This window comes from Pseudochaenichthys georgianus, unplaced genomic scaffold (genome assembly GCF_902827115.2).
Source record: "Pseudochaenichthys georgianus unplaced genomic scaffold, fPseGeo1.2 scaffold_1635_arrow_ctg1, whole genome shotgun sequence".
Lineage (NCBI taxonomy): Eukaryota > Metazoa > Chordata > Actinopteri > Perciformes > Channichthyidae > Pseudochaenichthys > Pseudochaenichthys georgianus.
In genome coordinates, this window is record NW_027262450.1 from 8,121 (window position 1) to 30,073 (window position 21,953).

The window sequence follows — 21,953 nt, forward strand, 5'->3', positions numbered from 1 at the left end:
CACGTCAAAGTAAACTGCACCCTGAATTCAGATTATTTATCTTTCTCTTGCGAGTGAAGTGTAATCTGACAGGACGGAGACACGCAGCTCTGCTCACCTGCAGCTCCTCCCGCTGCAGCAAAACACACACTTCAAGTCAGATCATCACCCTTAGCTATTTTAATTACCTCTCAAACTACCTAAACTAGTTATAAATATGTTTATGTTTACTGTCGGCCGGGTCACTCATTACTGGATCAGCTGCTGCATGAGACAGACACTGACGCTGTCCGAAGAGAGGGAGGAAAAAGAGAGGCTCCGTGTATTTTATTATTATAATATATAGAGTCGTTATTAATTTGTTTTAAAGCTCAATAAATAACAAAGAAGACCTTTGACCGGCACTTTTATAATTTTGTCCGGAAGATTTAAACTTTAATACACGTTGACTGGCGAAAAACTCTGCCCGGTTCCCTCGGAAGCTTGTTTGCGATTGCGTTTGCGTTAATCCTATGCGTTTAGCCGTTTTCGTCCTCGTGTGGCCGCAGCCAGTATACCATAGCATAAAATGTAAATACTCAAGTACCTCACATTGTATTATCAAGAGTACAGTACGTAGGTTAAGCACCTTGTATTGTTGGTAAGAAAGTGTGCATTTTTTAGTCAAACAGACATAAGCAGAGAGGTCGGTGCAAATCATTTGTTTGTCTGTGCCAGGCATCTTAAGCAGCATTATCTTCCCCAAAATGCGGTGAGAGGTAGTTTGTGGACTTTAGTCGAACATCACACTCATGTTTACCCAGCAAACTGGACTGTGGTCCCTTAACATCACAGGTTTTCAAAAAGTACATACAAATACGGTAAACAACTAAATGTTTCACCCAAATGTATAGCTCGAACAGTGTCTGTTGAGGTGAACATCTTACGTTTAAATGTATTCTTTGGATAAATAAGCGGCAGTTTAAATGTGTATGTTCCTGCTAATTTTTGCCAGAATTTAAAATGAATAACTGTGTATCAGTGTAATCTAACTGAGACGCTCAAATGTAAGTTAGTGTTTGATTGTGGCCAATAAACAAATGAACCTTCACTGTAATTTACTCAACACACTTGTTTACTGCACTGTGCACATGTAACAAATGATACAAACACAAGTTAAATCATATAAGGTGTGAAGAAACGGTGTCAGAGGAAAATTAAAGCATTTCATTAAAAGTAATATAATTGATAACAGAAGCAAAAACATATTTAAACCGCTTCAGTTAAATTGATCATATCATCTCCTCCCACTATGTTATCAGAGGAACCTCTGTGTACTCCCCCCCTCCTCTGGCAGAGGGGCTTGTCTTTCTAGTGGAATACACAAAGGGACACCTAGTACCCTAATTCAGCATATATCAGAAAACTACGAACCTCCGACTGAGAGTTGATGGAGAGAAGAAAACATTTCAAAACTATGTCTGTAGTTGACTTTTTTTGGATAGTACTAGTGGGTTGTTTTGCCTTGTGTCATGCAGCACCTACAATTGCGCCAACAGTTTCACCAGTGGAGGAAAACCTGGCAGAGGTAATTTCGTAATAGTGTCCTGCATTAACAATCGGAACTAGGAACTGGCTGAAATAACCAGAGGATAACAGGGCAGCACTTTGCATTCAACGAAATTGTAGTGGTTGCAGGTTGCATGTATTTACATTCAAATAGGCTCTGACATTTAAATGAAATGACTTGCAATAAAAATCCTCTTCCTTCTCCTGGTATCAGGATTACATTTCTCGGTTCTACGCTGACGTTGGGATGACAAACTCCACACTACGAAGAGCTGTTCAGAGCAATTTCAGTCAGGATCTACAGGCCATGCAGGCTTTCTTTGGCCTGGAGGTAATTACAATGAATGAAAGCTATGACTTCCTGTAATCCAAAAACTTATGAGTGCTCAAAATTGGCTAATGGTTTAATTTAGAAATGTCTGTATGGGATAATATATTTGTGTTTACTATTTCATACCACCATCCGTCTTTAGGTGACTGGAGTCATGAATAATGAGACTACAACTGTAATGAAGGAGCCCAGGTGTGGTGTGTCTGATATCAGCCGATATGGACACTTTAGTGGGAGACCCAAGTGGGAGAAGAGGCTGATTACATACAGGTAACTGGAAGTTAAGTTCGGAGGAGCTGCATGCTATTATTGTCAATACCTTTGTGAACGAATAGTTTCTGTGGTGGTTGACTATAATAATAAAGATGATGATTTGGCATGATTTGAACAGGATCACTCAATACACTCCAGATCTGACCCAGAGTCATGTGGATTCAACCATCGCTCAGGCCTTCCAGCTGTACAGCGATGTCATCCCTCTCAACTTTAAGCAGGTCTACAGCGGTAATGCGGACATCATGATCCTTTTCAAGGATGGATGTGAGTCTGAATTGAACAAGACATTCTTAAAACCGCAAGCTGATCACATTGTGAATCCTTTTATTTAGACTCACTAACACTTGATTAAATTATCTTTGTTGTCCTATTTCAGATCACGGGGACTTTTACCCTTTTGACGGGGCGGGTGGAGTCTTGGCTCATGCTAACTCTCCTGGACGGGGTCAGGGAGGGGACACACATTTTGATGATGATGAAACCTGGACTCTTAGCTCAAGAGGTAAATACAATACATGTTATTAAAGCTGAAGCTGAAAACAGTTTGGGGCTTGAGGATATCACCTTGCCAAACTGAATGTCTGGATTTATACTTACTTATAGAAGAGACATGATGAAATAAGTAAATCTACTGTATGGAAAATCGTAAAAATCTGATATGTCTGACATTGTATTTTTCTGTGTTTAGGTGTGAATCTTCTGCTGGTGGCAGCCCATGAGTTTGGCCATGCACTTGGCCTGGATCACTCCAGGGACAAAAGGGCACTTATGTACCCCACCTATCGCTATGTCAACACTAATGGGTACAGGCTGCCCGATGATGACAGGCGTGGGGTTCAAGCCCTATATGGTGAGCAAGGAAACTACATTATTGTCAGATTAAAATAAGATAAGAACATCTTTATAGCCTCTATTTAAAGATCATTATTGCAAAACAAAAGCCAAGATGGATTTTTTTACTTGGGTTTTATCTGAGCTACATGACAGAATGTTCTTTTTAACCAGTAACCAACTATTAATGAATGGCTTGTGGTTTTGTTTGTAATTATTCAAATTCCTGTTTCCATGAAATGAGCTTCAACGGCATGGGAATTAAACTGAATCCATTTTATATTCATTGTGGTTTGTATGCTTGACAAGCAGGCTGAACATGAGCCCAAGCCTACATGTTCCTAAAAGTGCTTTTCACTCTTATTTTTTCGAAAGTTGATTGCTTTAAGAGAACCCTAACCCTAACCCTAACCCATCCCTCAGGCAGTCGTACGCCAGTGCCAACAACAGCACCGAAACCACCTCCTGGTCCGGACCCTGGACCAGAGCCAGAGGAACCAACAGAGGATCCAGAAGACCCTCTGCCAAACCCCAGAGATGAGCAGTGCAGCCGAGAGCTGGTGTTTGACGCTGCTACCTCTATCAGGGGAGACCTCTTCTTCTTTAAAAATGGGTACATTTTTTAAGATTTTATGATGATCCTTTTTATGTGGGAGTTACATTAATACATCTCTATTAACATTTTAATTTACAATCCTTGCTAGATACTATTGGAGGAAGAGTACAACTATCAATCGAATCCGTTTAACGAAAGTGAGCACAAAATGGTCACAAATCAACTCTGTCGATGCTGCATTTGAAGTCCCAAACAAGGATGTGGTGTGTCTTTTTGAAGGTAATTCAAAGATTGTTAGGCCTGCATGTTAAATAACTCAATACTGTTCATGTAAGCTGTCTATGAAACGACATGAATAACCTACAACTGTTTCTCTACAGGTCGTCAATACTGGTGCATTAGGGCTTATGCAAAGACAATCTTTTCAGGGTATCCAAAGCCTCTGACAAACCTTGGCCTGCCCTCTTCAGTCAGTAAGGTCGATGCAGCGGTCTATGTGCCAACTACTGGAAAAACACTCATATTTGTGAAAAACCTGTATTGGAGGTGAGTGTTGGTCATGACCAAATCCCAATGGTCTTTAGTAGCTGAGTATTTAAATGACTATAAACACAGACAAGTGAGATATGGGTACACACCTACACAGTTTTTGCTAAAGTCCCCTTGTTCTTCCTTGCAGTTATGATGAGAGAAGAAACCAAATGGACTTTGGATACCCACGATCAATAATTCTGGATTTCCCTGGCATAGGCTCCAAAGTTGACGCAGCCTTTGAGAATTATGGTGAGAAATTATATTCACTCAACCAATCACACTCTGTATTCATTTGACTGATTTGTTTGACTGTTTGACTTATTTACCTTCTTGCTGAGTGTGAGGAGTAGACTGTTATCACTCCACATTGTCCAGGGTTACTATTGGACTTACAGTTATTATAATATTGATAAACATAGAAAGACATATGATAACCCATTCACCATTACAGTTTTATAAAGTGACAGTAATTAGTATAACACAATTTACACACTTTTGTTTACAGCTTTTATTGTTGTCCCAAACAAATTAGTTACCACTGCCTTAAGTGCAACACTTCCATATAAACTACATCTTCCTTTCCACAGGATATCTTTATTTCTCAGATGGCCCCCGGCAGAGTGAATACAACCTGCCCTACAAGAGAGTGATACGTGTACTGCTCAACTACGGCTGGCTCAACTGTTACTGAGAACTCACAGACAACAGATCAATGTCTAAGATGTGCTTGCTGCCAGCATGTCATGACAAAATAAATGACCTGAATAACAATATGTTTTCATTTTTTTGAAGTGCGGAATCATTTTTGGGGAAATGTAACTATTGCTTGGTTTATGCAAAGAGAAAAGATCTTACTGAGTGGATATTAATAAGGAATGTAATGACGGGAATAGTTAGACATGTTTATTTATTTCAGTGATGCGTAATTGTGCCATTTTGGGTGTAAAACATGTGGCTTAACCCTCCTGTTGTCTTCGGGTCAAATCTGACCGATTTACTACTTTCATCAATCATAACTTTGTTGTTTTACATTCAATTCCATTAAGGCTTTATGATATCCTTCACATTAGATTCGAACATATACAATTGCTGATCAGCACTTTCATTGAATTTTGTATGATTTAGTCAACTTTGTAACACCCGGTCAAAAATGACCGCTATAAAGAAAAAGAATTAGTAACCATCCGGATCAGATAAAACACACACACACACACACACACACACACACACACACACACACACACACACACACACACACACACACACACACACACACACACACACACACACACACACACACACACACACACACACACACACACACACTAAATGTGCCCCCCCCTTATGTGCCCAATCTCCCCATGTGAATCACACCTGGCACACACAAACACACACAAACAGAACAATTTGACACATGTCCCGCTCTTATGTGCCCATCCCCCCACATGGATCACATCTGGCACACGCAATACATGTTCAGTGTCTATTCTTTGTATATTTACTGCAGTTGTTCATGTATACCAGTCATCTGATACAATATTTACAGTTTGATAGGGTGTTAAATGACATTTGGTGATGATTAATGGTTTTTGTGTTAATGTAATAGCAGTTAAAACAGGACCGGTCAAATTTGACCGCGAACACCAAAGTAAGGGGGGGGGGGGGGGAACTAAGACAATAGAAGGGTTAAAGTTGTTCTATGAACACATCCCATGGTTAAAATGAATAACTGTACCCTCAAGTCATAACAGGGCTACACTGAGTATTCATTTTGGAATACACCAACCTTGGTTAAACAGAAACAAATAAGATAAGAAAAAAAGAAAAAGAAACATTGTATGCCATTACTTGTTCTTGGTTAAACCCATAGACTGGTTAAACCTCATGTTGTGAAATACTCCAGTATTTTTGCCTGGATTCTGTCATTTCACAATGAGGACTGCAGGGCATGTTAAGTGCAACTTTGGCCACATGAGAGGATGTCCAATATAGGAAAAGAGCTGAGTCACCACTGGTTTCATGAACACAGACACATTAAATATGTTATAGTTTAGTGTTAGGATCCCGGTTGAGGACAAAACGCAAACCAGTAGATGTTAAGGTGAATAAAATGCAATCAGCAATAATAGCAGAACTTAAAATAGGTGGTTTACCTAAATGATGGCAAAATACATGTGTTCTATTGTAACATGCAATACAACAAATTGCATGTTACAATAGACATGTTTAGAGATTAAAGGCGTAGGAATGGCGTGGGAAGGTTGTATGAAGATATTATTTGTAGGTTTTCTAGGGTTTCGAAATCTTTTCTGTTTTCAGCCCAAAACAATAAATAGGGTCTGTGTCATTTTACATAAATAAACATAAGCAATATCTCTTTCCAGTCAAGACCATTTTTAGGATTATGTTAGCACCACATAGTAAATAGCATTGAGCTACACGGTATGCTACTGTAATGTGTATCAACCTCAGATTAGAGCTATCTCACAACCTCAGCAAAGAATCCAGCACTATCTACGGCAGGGGTGGGGAACCTCCGGCCTCCGGGCCGTATACGGCCCGCGAGACAATTTGGTACGGCCCTCGAGGTAATTTATAAACACACGCAAAAAATTTAAAAATTAAAGAAATCTAGACCGCAAAAATTAAACAAGCGAGTGCCTGTTTTTCCTGGCCAATGTCAGGGTCCTTGAACACAACACGAGCCTAACGTGTCATCACGTGGTATATGTCTCGACTGACAGGGGTGCAGTTCTGACGGAGCACCAGAACGCCACTCCAGCACTTCAGAAATTGCAGTACCGATAAATCCATACACATGCCGCAGTTTCTGCGTGTCTGTGTCTTTAGTTGAAAGCCCAGTGGCGATCTGCTCATCTGTCAGACAGTCAATAACTGTGTTGTTATCATTAGCATCTGGTTAGCTAGCTATGCTAACGAATATAAGAAGCTTTGTCTACAACCAGTGAGGTAAAGGCACATCTTTATATGATCATTATAGTTATAAAAAAAATAAGAGAATAAAGTAAACGGGTATAAAATACTATATGACAGTTATTAATAAAGAAGAATACAGTTTGAAAGGGGAGTGATTTGTCAAATATCCATAAATTAAAAGAAAATCTGCTTACAGTTGTTTTTGGGTGTTGAGAGATGTGTCCATAGATCTCCTAATGTTGCTCTCAAAGTGCACCAGATTGATGCTTTTAACTTCAACATTTAAAAAAAAATCTTCCCAGGGGAGCATGCCCCCCCGACCCCCGTAGAGGAGGTGAGGACCCCCCCCCCCCACTTAAATCATGTTCACATGGATAGGAAACTAAATACATTTGCACACATCTTGTGTCCATATCTTTCTGTTTTGGTGGTCACGCCACACCCTGCACGTGCATGCATACGCGAGTCATGGTGAGATACCTGGATGAAGAGGTTGCTTTTTCTTTGCACAGAATGAAATGAATGGGCTGTGATTTTAGTTTTTTTAAGCAGAGGTCAATAACTTGTACGGCCCTCTGAGGATATTGTAAAAATTGAAATGGCCCTTGAGAGGAAAAAGGTTCCCCACCCCTGATCTACGGCAAGGGGTATGTGGGAAAATGCTTCTTTATAATTTAGGTTAACCATTACTGTGAATCTTTGGTGATCGTAAGAAAAGACTGATACAAAGTCAATCAGATTCGAGGGAAATTGACTCCATTCATTGCTTTCAAACATGTCAGAATAACAATAACTACTGTTAATTATGATTTTAGATGTTGATTTCTCGGTAAACAGATAATGAACTCAGTTTATTCCTCATTTCCCACAGTATACCATGCAGTTCTGAGCGGATAAAACAACCACACAAACATCTAGGTATGTACAACATCATGTAAGTCATTAGGCAATGATAAGAGGAGATATTATTTAGAGACACTGAAGGTGCCAGAAAAAAGAAAAACAGAACATCTAAATAAAGAGAGCTCCTTTTCAGGACATTTTCATATTCATATCTTATATAAACTGTCCATGTTTTTAATGTGGCACTTTTAATCAAACTGGAGGCTTTTGCTTCCTGTAATGATGTGATTGATTCATTATTTGCCATTGTAATTGTTTTCTTTGACTATAGCTGAAAGCTGGATGTGAGGGTGGGACAGGGTGAGCGAGCTATCAATATGTATTTGTTGTGTATGCTATGATATGTAACATTGGTATTGTTATTTGTATTTCTGCCTATAGGACCGTCTTGCAAATAGGATACCTTGGGTTATATCCTTTTAATATATTTAAATATCTAAAATTCAAATGTGTCTGTATTTCATCCTGCATGATGAGCCCCTTGATTCAGATAGTTCTTGCGGAAGAGGTACGGTAGACTCCTTTAGATCACTCCAACAGCTGAATAGAAAGCTGGTTCAGTTCAAGACAGTGCTGTTAAACATGAGGTCAATAGCCATTACCAGGCAGGGGTGTCAAAACTACAGCCCGGGGGCCAAATGCGGCCCGCGGACCATGTTGAATCGGCCCTCAGCTAATTGAAAAAGTATAATGGAATATGGCCCACAAATGAAACTTGTGCTTGTCTTATATTTTACTTCTTAAATGTAAACATATATTACACAGTAGTATTCATGTGTTAATTAAAGTTGGAAACATATCTTAGTTGATCAGAAAAAGCCCAATGACTTATTTACATAACAAGCTTGAAATAAACCCTTCCTATTTCTCCTTATTATAATCAATCTGAGGCTTCTGTTTTAAGGGATAAGCTGCAAACACTCACAAGCATCCTACATTTGATTGATTTTGCTAACTTATAACTGAACTTATACCTCTAGTGAGTGGCCCAGCCCTTCATATATTTGTATGTGGCCCTCGGTTAAAAAAGTTTGGACACCCCTGGCCTATACTATTTTAAATGTTTATAGTTTATTGAAATTGTCGGCATTTCGCAAGAGTCCTGTTTACAGGGTATGTGGATGCGTTTAAGTAAAGCCAAACAAGTATGTGTTACTTACCTTAAACTCCTCCTGAATTGTGTCAGTACCAATTCTAATGTGGCTGGTGCACCAGAGCCCTCTGGTGGCGAACCAGTGTAAGGATCCTCCAAGTATCACCACTACTGTTGAGTGTTGTTGGCCACGTTTTTGCTTAAGCTTCTAAAAAACATCAGTAGTATGAATTAACATTACCTTTCCAGCTGAAAAAAGGCTACTTCTGAGGACACGTCTCAATCATCAGTGATAACCATTTAGGAAAGTCCAAACCAATGTTTATACTTGTTTTCTGTCGACGAATGTCCCTTTTGCTTCCACTAGGATTCATGTACCCTCTTTGTTTTTCTCCGGGATCCGATTAATTTCCTCATAACATCTTTCTAAATAAAGTAATATGTGTACTTCCTTCTTTAATCCACTATGAATGCTAGGATGTGTATCCCCTCAATGCACTGGCCCTTTAATGAAATATCAGTTATTTGGATTTTTTTTATCAGAAGATTATTTTAGGGCAATGCCAAGGAAAACATGGAGCAAATAAAAGAAAAAACGATATTTGTTTAAATTATTTTGTTATCCAAATTTAAACCGGATATCTGGTTGAGAAAATGTTTCCCAGAATAATGTCCGGCAGCCACCGATTTATGTTCCTCTATCACGTTGATAATGGCGTTTTAAAACCATACTTCGGATCTTTTCATCTGTTCCATTTCCATACGGTATTGCATTTCTACGGAAGCTGCTGCTAAGTGATAATGCGAGTATTAAGACAATATGGTTGTAAACAATACGATGAGGGCGCATGAAGGTTCCGGTTGACACCCGGACACAAACAAACGGGAGCACAAACTGAAAGGAGTAGGTTTGCGGGTTTGCTGCAGATTCACTGAGGTGTGTATTTAATTCTAAATAACCACTTCTGTTGTAGTAACGTTATTAGCATCTATGAGCATCTATTAGCATGCCTTATCTACACTATTTGCAGATGTGTGCGTGTGTTCCCTTGTCGCTAATGTTATTCTGCCTGGCGTCATATATGGGAGAAGTACTCAGATCTTGTACTTAAGTAAACGTAGAAGTACCAGCGTGTAGGAATACTCTGTTACAAGTACAATTACACAAATATTAGCAGTAAAATATACTTAAAGTACCAAAAGTACTAGTCCTAGATTTATTTACCTAACTAAAGGATAGCTTGTAATGTTACTCCAGGTATAACTAAAGTCCTTTGTAGGCTATGTGTTTTTTGTGTTTCACATTATTAATCACAATCTGCAAAGTAACTAAAGGTATTAAATAAATGCAGTGGAGTTAAAGTACACAATGTACCTCTGAATTGTAGTGGAGTAGAAATAAGAAGTAGCAAAACATTCAGTAAATTACAGGTTTCTGTAAATTGTGCTTAAGTACAGTACCTGAGTAAATGTACCAAGTTCCTTCCCACTTCTGGCGAGTTACCTGCAGACAGGTGATACTTTTTTCATGTTTTTCTCTTCACAGTGTCCCGTCTCTTATGGATTCACTCAACACGTTTGAATCTGAGATGGAGGCTGATGGGCAGGGGAGCTACTCTCTGTTTCCTGCACTGGACAGCATTGCAAGTCTATCTGGGGCCGCTGAGACTCTGGAGAGGTTGTAGAAGATAGAAACCTGTACAATAACTGCTTTTGGATACAGAACATACACTGTGAAATATATGATAAGATAATTAGATATAATAATCATTTAAGATTGCATAGTGGTATTGCTACAGTACAGAATAGCATCCCTGGGAGTTCAGAAACAGGTTTGAATGCCAAGGAGGTTAACACATACGAGGAATGTGCCTTGTTGTATACATAAGCACAGTCAAAGAAGATACATTTTTTAAAAAGGACCATCAAATAAAACAATGATAAACTAAAACTATTATAAATATAGCAATATTTACGTGCATTATAGATGAAATATAGATATGCCCGTACAAATAAAATAGAATAAAAGAAAAATATGTGCATTGATATGACAAGTGGAAAGCCGTGCAAATACAACAGGTGTAATGAAATTATAAAACAAATCAGAGGGGATTTAAAAGTGCTTTTAGATTCTTGACCTATATCATTTGAGTTGATTTAAATTCCTTTTTTAACATCATTTAATATAAAATAATCTATATCACACATGTTAAGTTCGAAATATATACATAGTAGTTCAGTGATGCGGTTTTATTGATATACTGATATAATCATATTTCACATGTATTGACTTCCAAGTAGAAATAAATAATAATTACGAAATACAATATTGCACTGGATGATAATAAACCATGTCTTATTGCAGCGAACCGCCCAGTGACATTGCAGAGAAGCCAAACCTCACATGGCTCGACGCTGCACAGGTATTTACTATTTACTCAGTTTGGTGTTACTAAAACAATTTACCACAATCAAGTATTTGGAGATTTTTTGGTAAATGTTTTTGTTGGCTTCTCCTGTCTGTGATGTAGATTGTATTGGAAGAAGCGGGACGTCCTATGCACATAAAGGAGATAAAACAGAGAATCATCGACAGGGGACTTGTTCAATCCAAGTAATCCTCGTTATTTTTACAAAATGTTTGCCTAATTTGCTCATATGTTCATCCACATCGTGAATAATACATTTTTTGAGTAGACCATAACACTTGATACAATTAGACTCTGCTTATCTTGTTGTTTTCTTCTCGGCAGCGCAAAGTCCAGTCTGGAGGCAGTCATGTACCGCGAGGTAAGAATGGTGTTTAAGAGGCAGTCTGACAGCAACCTCTGCTGTTGAGTGTGATGACGTGCACCTCCATTTAACATGTGTGTCAGTTCAGTCTATACAGTACATGTGTATCTGTTATTTCTGCCACTATCTTTTCTTTCTCCATGTTTTGCCATCTTGCTTCTTTAGGCTTATTTCACGACTTTCAAAAGAGACCGACATTTCTGAGCTGCAGTCGAAACAAACAATGCTCTGTGCTCAAATACAGAAGCCTTAAACCTGCTGTATCTAATAGTGGTGAAATTCATCTAAAATGGCTTTTGGGAACAAAAATGTGGCTATTATAGCCCTGTGCATTGGCCTGAGTCTCACTATATGTTTCAGACACAAAAAGGCAGCAGGAGATTCAAGAGGATTGAGAACAGAAACGGAGTTTTTGCACTGCTGGTGAGTTAAATCGGACACTATCGCCAAATTCACACGAAACCCAAACAATAATTAGATCCTGAAATTGCATTAAATCTTTTATGCCAGACTATTGGTCGTGAATACATACTGACAGTCCACACAAGATCTGGATCCAAAACTGTAGTTCGATTATATAGATTAACTGTATTAACTAACTTGGTAGTTGCGAATATTTAATGCTCTCTGGCACTCTGATAAGCTGGTGTAATGTGATAATGTAATGTAATAGGATATCTGCTATTTATTAGCTTACTTTAATAACATGCTTGTAAAGGACATAAGGGCTGACTTGAATTACTCTGCACTACTAATAAGCCTTCAATATTTGTGTAACTGCTATAGTAATAATACTTTCACCATAGAGGCTGAAGGTGAACAGGGTTAAATGTTGATCAGCAGCAGGATCTGTGAGCCATATTAGAGATGAATTCAAAGTCAAACAATTTTATATAATTTTTTTCAGTTTTGAAGATGCACATTTTGGTTTAAGTTACTTTCACTGTTTGTCATACAGCAGTTTAAATGTAAGCTCCATCAGTGTTATTTTATCGTTCACATGTCAGTCTGTATTTTCATCCATCATCCTTAAGGCCACACAAGCATCAGCCTCAGGTTCACCTTGTGCAGATGAACACATCTGGGTCCTGTGTTTCCCCACAGACGGACGAGGAGAGGCAGCAGGCTCTGCAGGCCTACACTGCGCAGTCTTTCCTCGGCTCTCCGCAGCACAACACCCTCTCCAGTTCTGGATCAGGGGCCTCGGCACACGCCTTCCCATCCCCCACCAGTTCCTCAGAGCACAGGACCAATATGAAGAGGGGTCCACGGAAAAAACTAAATGAAAAGTACAGACTCAAGTACCTCAGACTGCGTAAAGCAGCCCGCGCCATGATATTTGTGAGTGAACTGTGGACCCATGGAAAGCTATGAGTGTTTTTTGTGTTGTCTTTAACAGCATGCTTAAGGCTTTTGGTATGATATTGAAAAGATTGTTAGAACCTTTCAATCGTTAATAGTCTGCAGTTTCATTTTTTTAATTTAGGTTATTCTCAGGATCAGTTTCATTGCTGTAATACAATTTTTTCTACAGGAGAATGCAGCTCTCTGTGACGAAGTCGCCCATTTAGAAGAGAAGTTCCTAAGAGCTAAGGAGGAGCGGAGGTGAGCGGATATGTTTCTGCTATGCTTATGTTTTCCATGAAGTTTAAAAATGTGTGTCTTCACAGGGTGTCCGCGGGGTCTTAAAAAGTATTACAAGTTGATAAATCAATTTAGCGAAAATTAAGGCTATTAAAAAGTATTAAACGGCATTTTCCAAAGTATTACATTTTGTAGCTTGTTTCCAATAAGTATATAAATGGTCCAAAGAGGTTGTATTCTACAGTCTGCCTGAATGTAATCATGGTGTAGGTGTGTAGTGTGATTCTGTGTAGTTTATTTATGGCATCCCGTTGGATTTGACGTCATCTGAACACGACATCGCACGCTCACTGCTTGATAGCGCGCGAAGGTCCGTTTACGCCGGTTGTTAAACAACATCGTTATGGGGAAATGCAAGTCTGCGTCCAAACGGTTGGAAGATAAGGAGGAAGGACAATCAATACTGTATATAGTCAATGTGAGGTGAAGTGTGTCGCCAATGTAACCGGTTAAAACTCTAAGTGGCGATGAGGTCTTAAAATGTATGGAAGGGGTCTTAAAAAAGGTCTTACATTTGACTTCAGGATTCCTGCATATACGCTGCTTCAGCGAGGACTGTTTTTTCTTCTAATATTGAACATGATGAATGTGCTGTTGTGATTGTTAGAAGTAGGACTTGAAGTTAAGTGTCATCAAGTCATCTCTTTTAACAAAAAACGTATGAATTTTCATTTCAAGGTTCTTACTGAAGTCATTGCTGCAGTACCAGTCTTTGACAGAAGGAGATATGCTACCAACACCTAGCTCTAGCGCTCATCCACCTGTTCCTCCTGCAGCTTCAACCTCAGGGGCTTCAGGCCTGTCTGGGGGGCATAGCCTGGCCTCAGTGGTGTCAACAGGGGAAGAGGGATCTCTTAAAAAACCCAAGAAGGAAAGGAAAGAGCGAGGCAAGGAAAATGGAAAAGAGGAATGTGAGTGCCATGCATATTGAGGATATATGTCATTGAAATGGTGCACATTTATCTTTCGGACAGTTAGCCCATTATGTCATACGATCTATTTTTTTCTTCAGTTCCAAAGAAGATGACTAAGAAGAGAAAGCTAGCAGACGGGTCTCGCAAGCTGGTGCAGCCCATCCATCTGGACTCATCTGGGCGTCCTGTCTTTCCCATCGTATTGGGAGGATTAACCGTCTACAGCCTGGGAGAGGTCCGTTATCTTTATCCTACCATTTTATTTTTAAATACCTACTTTTTTTTGTTTTAAATGAAGTATTATAAGTTTTACATTTTCAAGTTACCCTCTCAACAGCCTCTTTAATTTGACACTACTCACCAAATACAAACTTTTTTGACTGATTTCCAGATCATCACAGACAGAATGCTGTTCCATGATGAGTGTGCCATTTACCCGGTGGGCTTCTGCAGCACTCGAGTCTTTGCCAGCATGAAAAACCCCGACCAGCAGTGCCTCTACACCTGCCAAATCAAGGATAGTGGAGCAGGTCCACAGGTACGCACTTTTTATTGAAGTCAGGTTTGCCAAGTGCAAACAAGAAAGGGAAAAGCATAAAGGAAAAGGAATAGTCATTATTTAAGAATTGAATTATTTAGATCCAAGTCTCCACAAGAAAGTTGCCACTTACTACCTGTTGAGTTTCATTCAGTTTGAATACATTTGTTTACTGACACATGCAATCTGATATTGTCCCCCATAGTTTGAGATTGTGCCTGAAGAAGATCCTCAGAATGCCATCGTGGCCACCTCGGCCCTCACATGCCACTCCAATTTACTGAAGGTCATCGCGTCGGTCAGGTACCAACATTTACCACAAAGACTTGGATTTATTGGCATACCTTTTTGAATGAAATCATAATCTGTCAACTTGTCCTTTTCTTAGTTCCAAGTCTGTGGTGCCCATCATGCCCTCAGGAGCTGATTTCTTCGGCTTCTCACACCCAACCATCCAGAATCTCATCCAGAGTTGTCCTGGAGCACGCAAATGTAGCAAGTAAATATGAAACACACCATGCAGAACATCATTTAAGAATATGAATAACAACATTGTAGGCTTCAGCTGGAAAGCAGTAGGCTTGTTGACCTTAGTTTTTTATCACTATAACAAAGACCTGGTGTAGAAGAAGTAAGTTTAAAGAAGTGTTCACAAACAAATACTTATATGAAATATATTTCACATCCTATATTGAGTTTTTCTAGGTGACATGTAAACCTTGATATTATATATTTTAAAACTGTCCTAAGGATACATTAACAAGTGGTAAGTAACATTTTCAGGTCAGGGAAACACGCAGCCTTGGTTAATACATACTACATTAATATATTTTACACAAGTACAGAAATACCTACTAAAAGTCCAAATGTCACCAAAAATATGTTTTTTCTTATTTTATCTTCTTTATTTAGCTACCGATGGATACGTTTTGAGGTGTGCCGCCCCGGTGATGGCCAGGTTCCTCACAGCCTCTCGGAGGACGATGCCTCCGTCAACTTCGAGGCATACCAGAGACACCAGGGCTTTGAAGAGAGCATCAAGACGGAGCACATAACAGGTTTCCTAAATATCAGTTTTCTAAAGTGGCAATGTTTTTAGCTTGACTGTAGTTAAGATGACCTTGTGCTTTGTTATTTCTGTGTTACTCTTGATTATTGCGTGTGCTGTACAATCAGTACATCCTGAATATGAACTAGGCTTAACAGCTGGGTCAGTGGCTAGGAAGTCACAAGTAAGAATCCCTTGGTGGGAAAACAAATACAAGTCTTATTTATTAACAGCTGCTGTCAAAATGTATGAGCAATAAATGCTATGGTTATACTTTGTGTGTGAGTAACCCTCCTTTCCCCATCTAGTGCCCTTCCAGGCCTCTGATGTAAATAGCATAATACAAAACAAAAGTATACCTTTACAGAAGTTACAGCAAGGTTTTAAATAGAAGTATGGCCAAATGAAGAATATTTCAAAGTACTTTTCTAATACCCTTGTATTTGTTTAATGCTTAATGATGATCTCTCTGCATTGATTGTGATGCTTGTACTTCCTTGTACTTTGTCTTTCCTCAGGACAGGCACCGCAGTCCCCTAGCTCCTCTCACCAGCACCACCTGACCTCCCCCACCATCAACATGAAGCCCTCTACCTCCTATTTCAGCTCCTGATCCTGGAGGGCAAGGTCGGTCATACATGGACGCAATCCTTGGAAAAAGTAGTTTTTATTTACAAAGCTAATATTGTTTTTTCCTCCCTTTTCCTTTATGGTTCAAACATGTAGGAAACCGAGGCATTCCGGAACTCAAGCCTTTGTTATTTATTGTTTTTCATCTTCAAGCTAGTCCCAGACAGCTGGGAACTTTACTGGGGATGTGTGCTAGCATAGTTGATGCTTATTTGTTATTTACTAAGTGTGTCATGTCATTTTTTTCAATAATTTCCAGAATTAACATTTAAGACAAGTTGTGTGCTTAAAGTGCTAATAGCCACATGAACCCACCATAGCTGTTATGACAATTTCATTTTTGTTTGTAAAGTTACATTCAAAATAAACCTATTTTGTTTTACTTATTGGGAAATCTGCTGAATAAAGAAAGTATACAAGGTTTGGTAAATGGCATAAATATATAACTGTTGGTACCCAAAATTAAGTTGCAATTACAATTTTGTTTTCCAGTTAGTAGATTATTTTTCTGCTGTCTCTGTTTTACTGTAATATAAAAACAATGGCTTTGAACACACACACACAGTTGTTTATTTCACATTTATTTGTTCAAACATTTAGTCATAACGACTGATTTGTGTTGTACACTTCAGAGTTTTGTCCAAATAAAACCTTTGTCATGTTTTTCTACATACATCCAGCAATTTATTTATTTTACTTAACATTCAGTATTTAAATTTGAGACTGATTAAAAAAACATCTTTAAAATAAAAGTAAACATATTTCCCACCAGGCTGACGGGTACAACTGCCAAGCTTTCCAACCAAGACGTGATATAGCAGCAATAATCTTGTTGCATTATTCTCTTTTGATTAACTTATTGAATATCAGAAGTAATTGTCTAGTCATAAACCATTAAAAAAAAAAACCTCCTTCCCTCTAAAATGCTCCTTGATATCTGTAAAAAAAAAAAGGAATATAAGACAAGTTGAGCTTTTCTCAGTAACAATCCACTGTCGTGTCATATTGTTTTCAGCTCCTTACTTTCACGGTCTCAATCGTCCTGTTTAAAGTCATTCATTTGCCTAATTCCAATACATTGGGAGATCAGTTTATGTTGACTTGAACAAAGGCAGACTGTTCATTATTTGGTCTTCTTACAATTCATTGATTACTTTGGCTGGAGTGCGGTTGGCAATAAAAGGAGGAGCAGGTAAAATCTTACTCGCGCTGTAGATTGGACAGGCTTTAAAGTCACAGGGCCAGTTTCTCCATGCATACCGCAGAGCAGCTACTTGTTCAGTGGGAGAACACACGCTGGTAGATAACTGGACAGTGGTCAGACCCCACTGCATGATGGGAGCTGGAACCCAATGAGCCTTAGGATCCCATGGAGACTCACTCTCTGAGCAGTTGATCTTAATAGGAGAGAATTGTATTTATTTAGCAAGAAATTATCGGAGCAAACATAAACTCTGTTTTATGGTAAAGCTAGGGGTGCTCGATTATGGCAAAAATCATAATCTGGATTATTTGGGTCAATAATTGATATCACGATTATTAAAAACGATTATCCATTTACTTTGAAAACATCCATTTATTGAAAAGATTTTTTAAATAAAATCATTTTATTTTGATTATGTTGTTTTCATAATCGTTGCAAGCCAAAATTGTAATTGCGATTAAAATACGATTAATTGAGCAGCCCTAGGTAAAGCTATTCTTTTTGTTAGCATATTTAATAAAGCTTGTGCGGGAGGTGGAGCGTTACCAGTTGGATCTGGTTGGGCTCACCCAGAGCCATTTAATAGAAGAGTTACGACATCTCCGTTCACTCCAATGGACCACTTTTTTACAGCAATGGCGGATCGTGGAGCCTCTCAATCGTTCCCCGGAAGTTAGCGCCAAGGCTGGCAGAGCTGTGGAGTTGCTGCATAATAGACCGTTCGTGACGGACTTTTAAAGGTAAGAAGAAGTTTAAAGATGTATATTGCGGATATTATCAGTACATCTGATTCAAATGAACATGTGTATTAAAGGATGTCAGTGGATTATCCCTAAATTAGTAGATTTAGGGAACGTTTACAGATAACAGATTAAGCTAGCATACCGAAGCAAGTTAGCAACACACGTTGAACAGCCTTTTAATTGTAAATTCCGTTCTCTCTATGTCATTTCGTCCAACATGTTGAATTAGAGAAGAGGGGCTTCTAAACGGGATTGTATGCGGGGGTGGAGGGAGTTAAATATTAGATAAATATAACGTTGGTGCGTGTAAGAGTGAGTGTTTTTAGCAGAGCCATATTGTGTCCTTGTGATTCTGTTGATTATTACCTGTCTGTATAATGTTGCAGCCCAGCTGATTCTGGATTGATGGCAAAGGGAGAGGGACTTAAGTGAGAGTGAAAACACAAGGTACGTTTAATACTACTGTTTTATATAAGTAAACACGTTATCTCCCCAAGGCAATAGGTGTGCTATAGGTGTGTATAACCCTTTCTCCTGTCTGTTACTCCCTCTCTCAGCACAAGAACCAGAGGGGGGTTCAATGGAGCCTGAATACCTGCACTGAGACCCGCACTCTGCACCCTGAGTCTCAACTCTCAGTGTTTTTCAAGCCTTTCCCTGTTTTTTTGTATTAAACAAAACATTAAGCTTTCCCAATGGTGTGGTTTTCGTTTTGTGAAAAAGTGCAAATGCAGTGTTTGTATATAAATCACATATTTTGTTGCTGTTGGTCGTGAAATTGCTCCTGCTGACTTGAGCCAGCCATTTTTTCCTCCGCTCTGTGTCAGTGGGGAAGCCGTACATTCGTACTCCTTTCTCTGAGCGATTTGAGCATCCCCAGGCAGCACATCAAACCATGGTGGCTACTAGGAGGCAGCACAGCAAACCAGGACAACACGGAGGAAAAGGCACCGACAAACTGCATGATATGCTCTTCTATGTTTATTGAATTCCATGTATTTGCAATGGATGTTCCTAAAGCAACACATTTAACATCATCATCATCATATCCTGTCGGTCTCCTGTCCTTTCTGAAAGCCATAAAGACGACATTAGTCATTTAGATAACTTGTGTCCTCAATTACCAGGGGATTACTGAAACTACCATGAATTTAAGAAAATGGTAGAAATGGATCCAATCTGAATTTTAAAGCATTACTTTAGATCCCCTCCCTCTAAATGTATCAATAAACATTAGAAAGTGATCCTCCTGACTACCATACAAGTTTAAGAAGATACTATTGGTTTGAAAGAATTCAAAGCTATAAATAAACAGCAACAGGCTCTTTAACCAAGGCACTGTTAGTAACATGTAAACTAGTTGTTCACACTAATCCTAATATTATCACTTAATATTAGCAAATTCGATTTTATTTTTGAAAACATATTGATGTAAATACATACACATATCGATTTGTTGTATAAATATTGCAAATCAAAACCTTTATTCACTAATAATTACCAAAAATCGTAGTTCTATCTCCTGTTATCAATGCATTCACATTGCCCGCCATGAACTTCCGGGGAACGATCCCTCGTCTACATGAACCACGTGACGATACCGTTTTTGGACTTCCGGTGTCGTAACTCTTCTATTAAATAGCTCTGGGCTCACCTCTACGCACAGCGTCGGCTCTGGAACCTTACTTCCGGATAGGGATTGGACTCTATTCTTCTCCGGGGTTGCTCAAGGTGTGAGGCGCCGGGCGGGTGTGGGGATACTCACAAGTCCCCAGTTAGGTGCTTCGTTGTTGGAGTTTACTCCAGTGGACGAGAGGGTCGCCTCCCTACGCCTGCAGGTTATGGGGGGTAAAATCTGACCGTTGTGTGTGCTTATGCACCCAACAGCAGTTCAGAGTATTCGGCCTTCTTGGAGACCCTGGAAAGAGTCCTGTATGGGGCTCCTGAAGGGGACTCCTTAGTCTTGCTGGGAGACTTCAACGCACATGTGGGCAATGATGGAGACACTTGGAGGGGCGTGATAGAGAACCGCAGTGACGCGTCCTAAAACCCGGATGTAAACTTCTTCCGGCTCCTTCGTCAAAAACGCAATGCAATTTCTCCATAGGATTTTGGAAAATAGCTCGAAATAAGGTCTGTGGTTGACACACATTTAAGAGAAGGATCACGTTTTGTTCAGCCGGATAATCTCCACATGTCTCTCCTACTTTTATAATTTTTGAATCATAAATCTAGTCGCCAAAAGCGAAATGCTAACGTTATGCTATAAACGAACTACAAGCCAGTACAGCAGCAGGGTCGCACGACTTCAACGTCACGCCAACTTAAGATCGTTTCAACTGACTTGCACTGAAACTGCACTTTGAACACTTTAAATATATTAACATTTTAAACTGTATACCCCGTTTATCTAGGCCCTTTTTGTTTTATGTATAGGCTACATGTCACACTGTGGGAAACGATATTTCTGGATTTATAACACATGTAGAATTTGTTTACAATAAAGCTGACTTTGACTTCCGCGTGCTTGCATATTTTAACAAAGCTTTTCATTTTAGCCACACTGAATTTAACTAGAAGTCATGGCTGTGTCAATTACCAGTCTGATATCGTTTTACAAAGATGACAAGAAGAATGGAGATAGAGGAGAGAACCACTACAAGTCAGGACACGTACAACAGTGCAGCCTAGATGAAGGTGTGCTTACCGGTGTTGTCAGGGCTAGCATGAGGGACACGGTTTATAGAGTGTCGGTGAGTAGTGATAGCAAGAGTACCGTTAACCTAGAGTTAATTTATTCACATTAATTCCCATCAACAAATCCATTTTATGTGTCACATGAAATCTTTATTAGGCAAGGCAAGTTTATTTATATAGCACTTTTCAACACATGGCAATTCAAAGTGCTTTACAAAAAATGAAAGACATTAAGAAATGGCATTTAAAATCAGTCATTAAAAAGCAAAGCTAATAAAATAAACATTAAAAGAAAAAATACATGGATAAAAGTTACAGTGCAGTTTAAGATGTGAATAGTTCAATTAAAAGCAGCGACAAAAAGAAAAGTCTTCTTGCTGGATTTAAAAGTAGTCAGAGTTGCAGCGGACCTGCAGGTTTCTGGGAGTTTGTTTCAGATATTTGGAGCATAATAACTGAATGCTGCTTCTCCATGTTTAGTTCTGACTCTGGGGACAGAAAGCTGACCAGTCCCTGAAGACCTGAGAGATCGGGATGGTTCATCATTTAGCAGTAGGTCAGAAATGTATTTTGGGCCTAAACCATTCAGTGCTTTATAAACCAGCAGCAGTATTTAGAAAGCTATTCTTTGACACACAGGAAGCCAGTGTAAAGACTTCAGAACAGGAGTGATGTGATCCACTTTCTTAGTGTCAGTGAGGACTCGAGCAGCGGCGTTCTGAATCAGCTGCAGCTTCCTAATAGATGTTTTAGT

General features: G+C 39.2%; 1 protein-coding gene and 1 long non-coding RNA gene across 4 annotated transcripts; one reads left to right on the forward strand and one right to left on the reverse strand.

Annotated features, from left to right (window-relative positions):
- The first annotated feature begins 1,326 nt into the window (after positions 1-1,326).
- tbrg1 (transforming growth factor beta regulator 1) lies at positions 1,327-17,115 on the forward strand. Of its 3 annotated transcripts, XM_071202198.1 has the most exons (26): positions 1,327-1,546; positions 1,742-1,858; positions 2,001-2,128; positions 2,250-2,398; positions 2,511-2,636; positions 2,823-2,984; positions 3,389-3,578; positions 3,670-3,800; positions 3,902-4,067; positions 4,201-4,304; positions 7,830-7,841; positions 7,911-7,926; positions 10,535-10,666; positions 11,354-11,411; positions 11,520-11,602; positions 11,742-11,778; positions 12,886-13,122; positions 13,316-13,386; positions 14,104-14,336; positions 14,438-14,574; positions 14,731-14,877; positions 15,083-15,180; positions 15,266-15,376; positions 15,790-15,935; positions 16,444-16,552; positions 16,652-17,115. In XM_071202198.1, exons 1-25 carry the CDS (start codon positions 1,409-1,411, stop codon positions 16,536-16,538), a joined length of 3,024 nt encoding a protein of 1,007 aa, XP_071058299.1. In that variant the 5' UTR covers positions 1,327-1,408; the 3' UTR covers positions 16,539-16,552; positions 16,652-17,115. The 3 variants fall into 3 exon arrangements, with proteins under 3 accessions (XP_071058299.1, XP_033933370.1, XP_033933372.1); XM_034077479.2 differs by lacking the exons at positions 1,327-1,546; positions 1,742-1,858; positions 2,001-2,128; ... (7 more) ...; positions 7,830-7,841; positions 7,911-7,926 and adding exons at positions 9,669-9,925; positions 12,142-12,204; XM_034077481.2 differs by lacking the exons at positions 1,327-1,546; positions 1,742-1,858; positions 2,001-2,128; ... (7 more) ...; positions 7,830-7,841; positions 7,911-7,926 and adding an exon at positions 9,669-9,925.
- Positions 17,116-17,119: 4 nt separating this feature from the next.
- Positions 17,120-18,498, reverse strand: LOC139433263 (uncharacterized). Its single transcript, XR_011642816.1, has 2 exons — positions 18,306-18,498; positions 17,120-17,952 (listed from the first exon to the last, which is right to left on the reverse strand). It is a non-coding gene; the product is annotated as an uncharacterized lncRNA (long non-coding RNA).
- Between the last annotated feature and the right edge of the window lie 3,455 nt (positions 18,499-21,953).

What these genes read in the sequence shown, in the direction of transcription:
- tbrg1 (XM_071202198.1), top strand. Translation starts at nt 1,409, where the DNA reads ATGGAGAGAAGAAAACATTTCAAAACTATGTCTGTAGTTGACTTTTTT. An exon ending in AAGAGGCTGATTACATACAG is followed by an intron (nt 2,129 to 2,249) that starts GTAACTGGAAGT and finishes TGATTTGAACAG; the next exon opens with GATCACTCAATACACTCCAG. An exon ending in AAGGTCATCGCGTCGGTCAG is followed by an intron (nt 15,181 to 15,265) that starts GTACCAACATTT and finishes TCCTTTTCTTAG; the next exon opens with TTCCAAGTCTGTGGTGCCCA.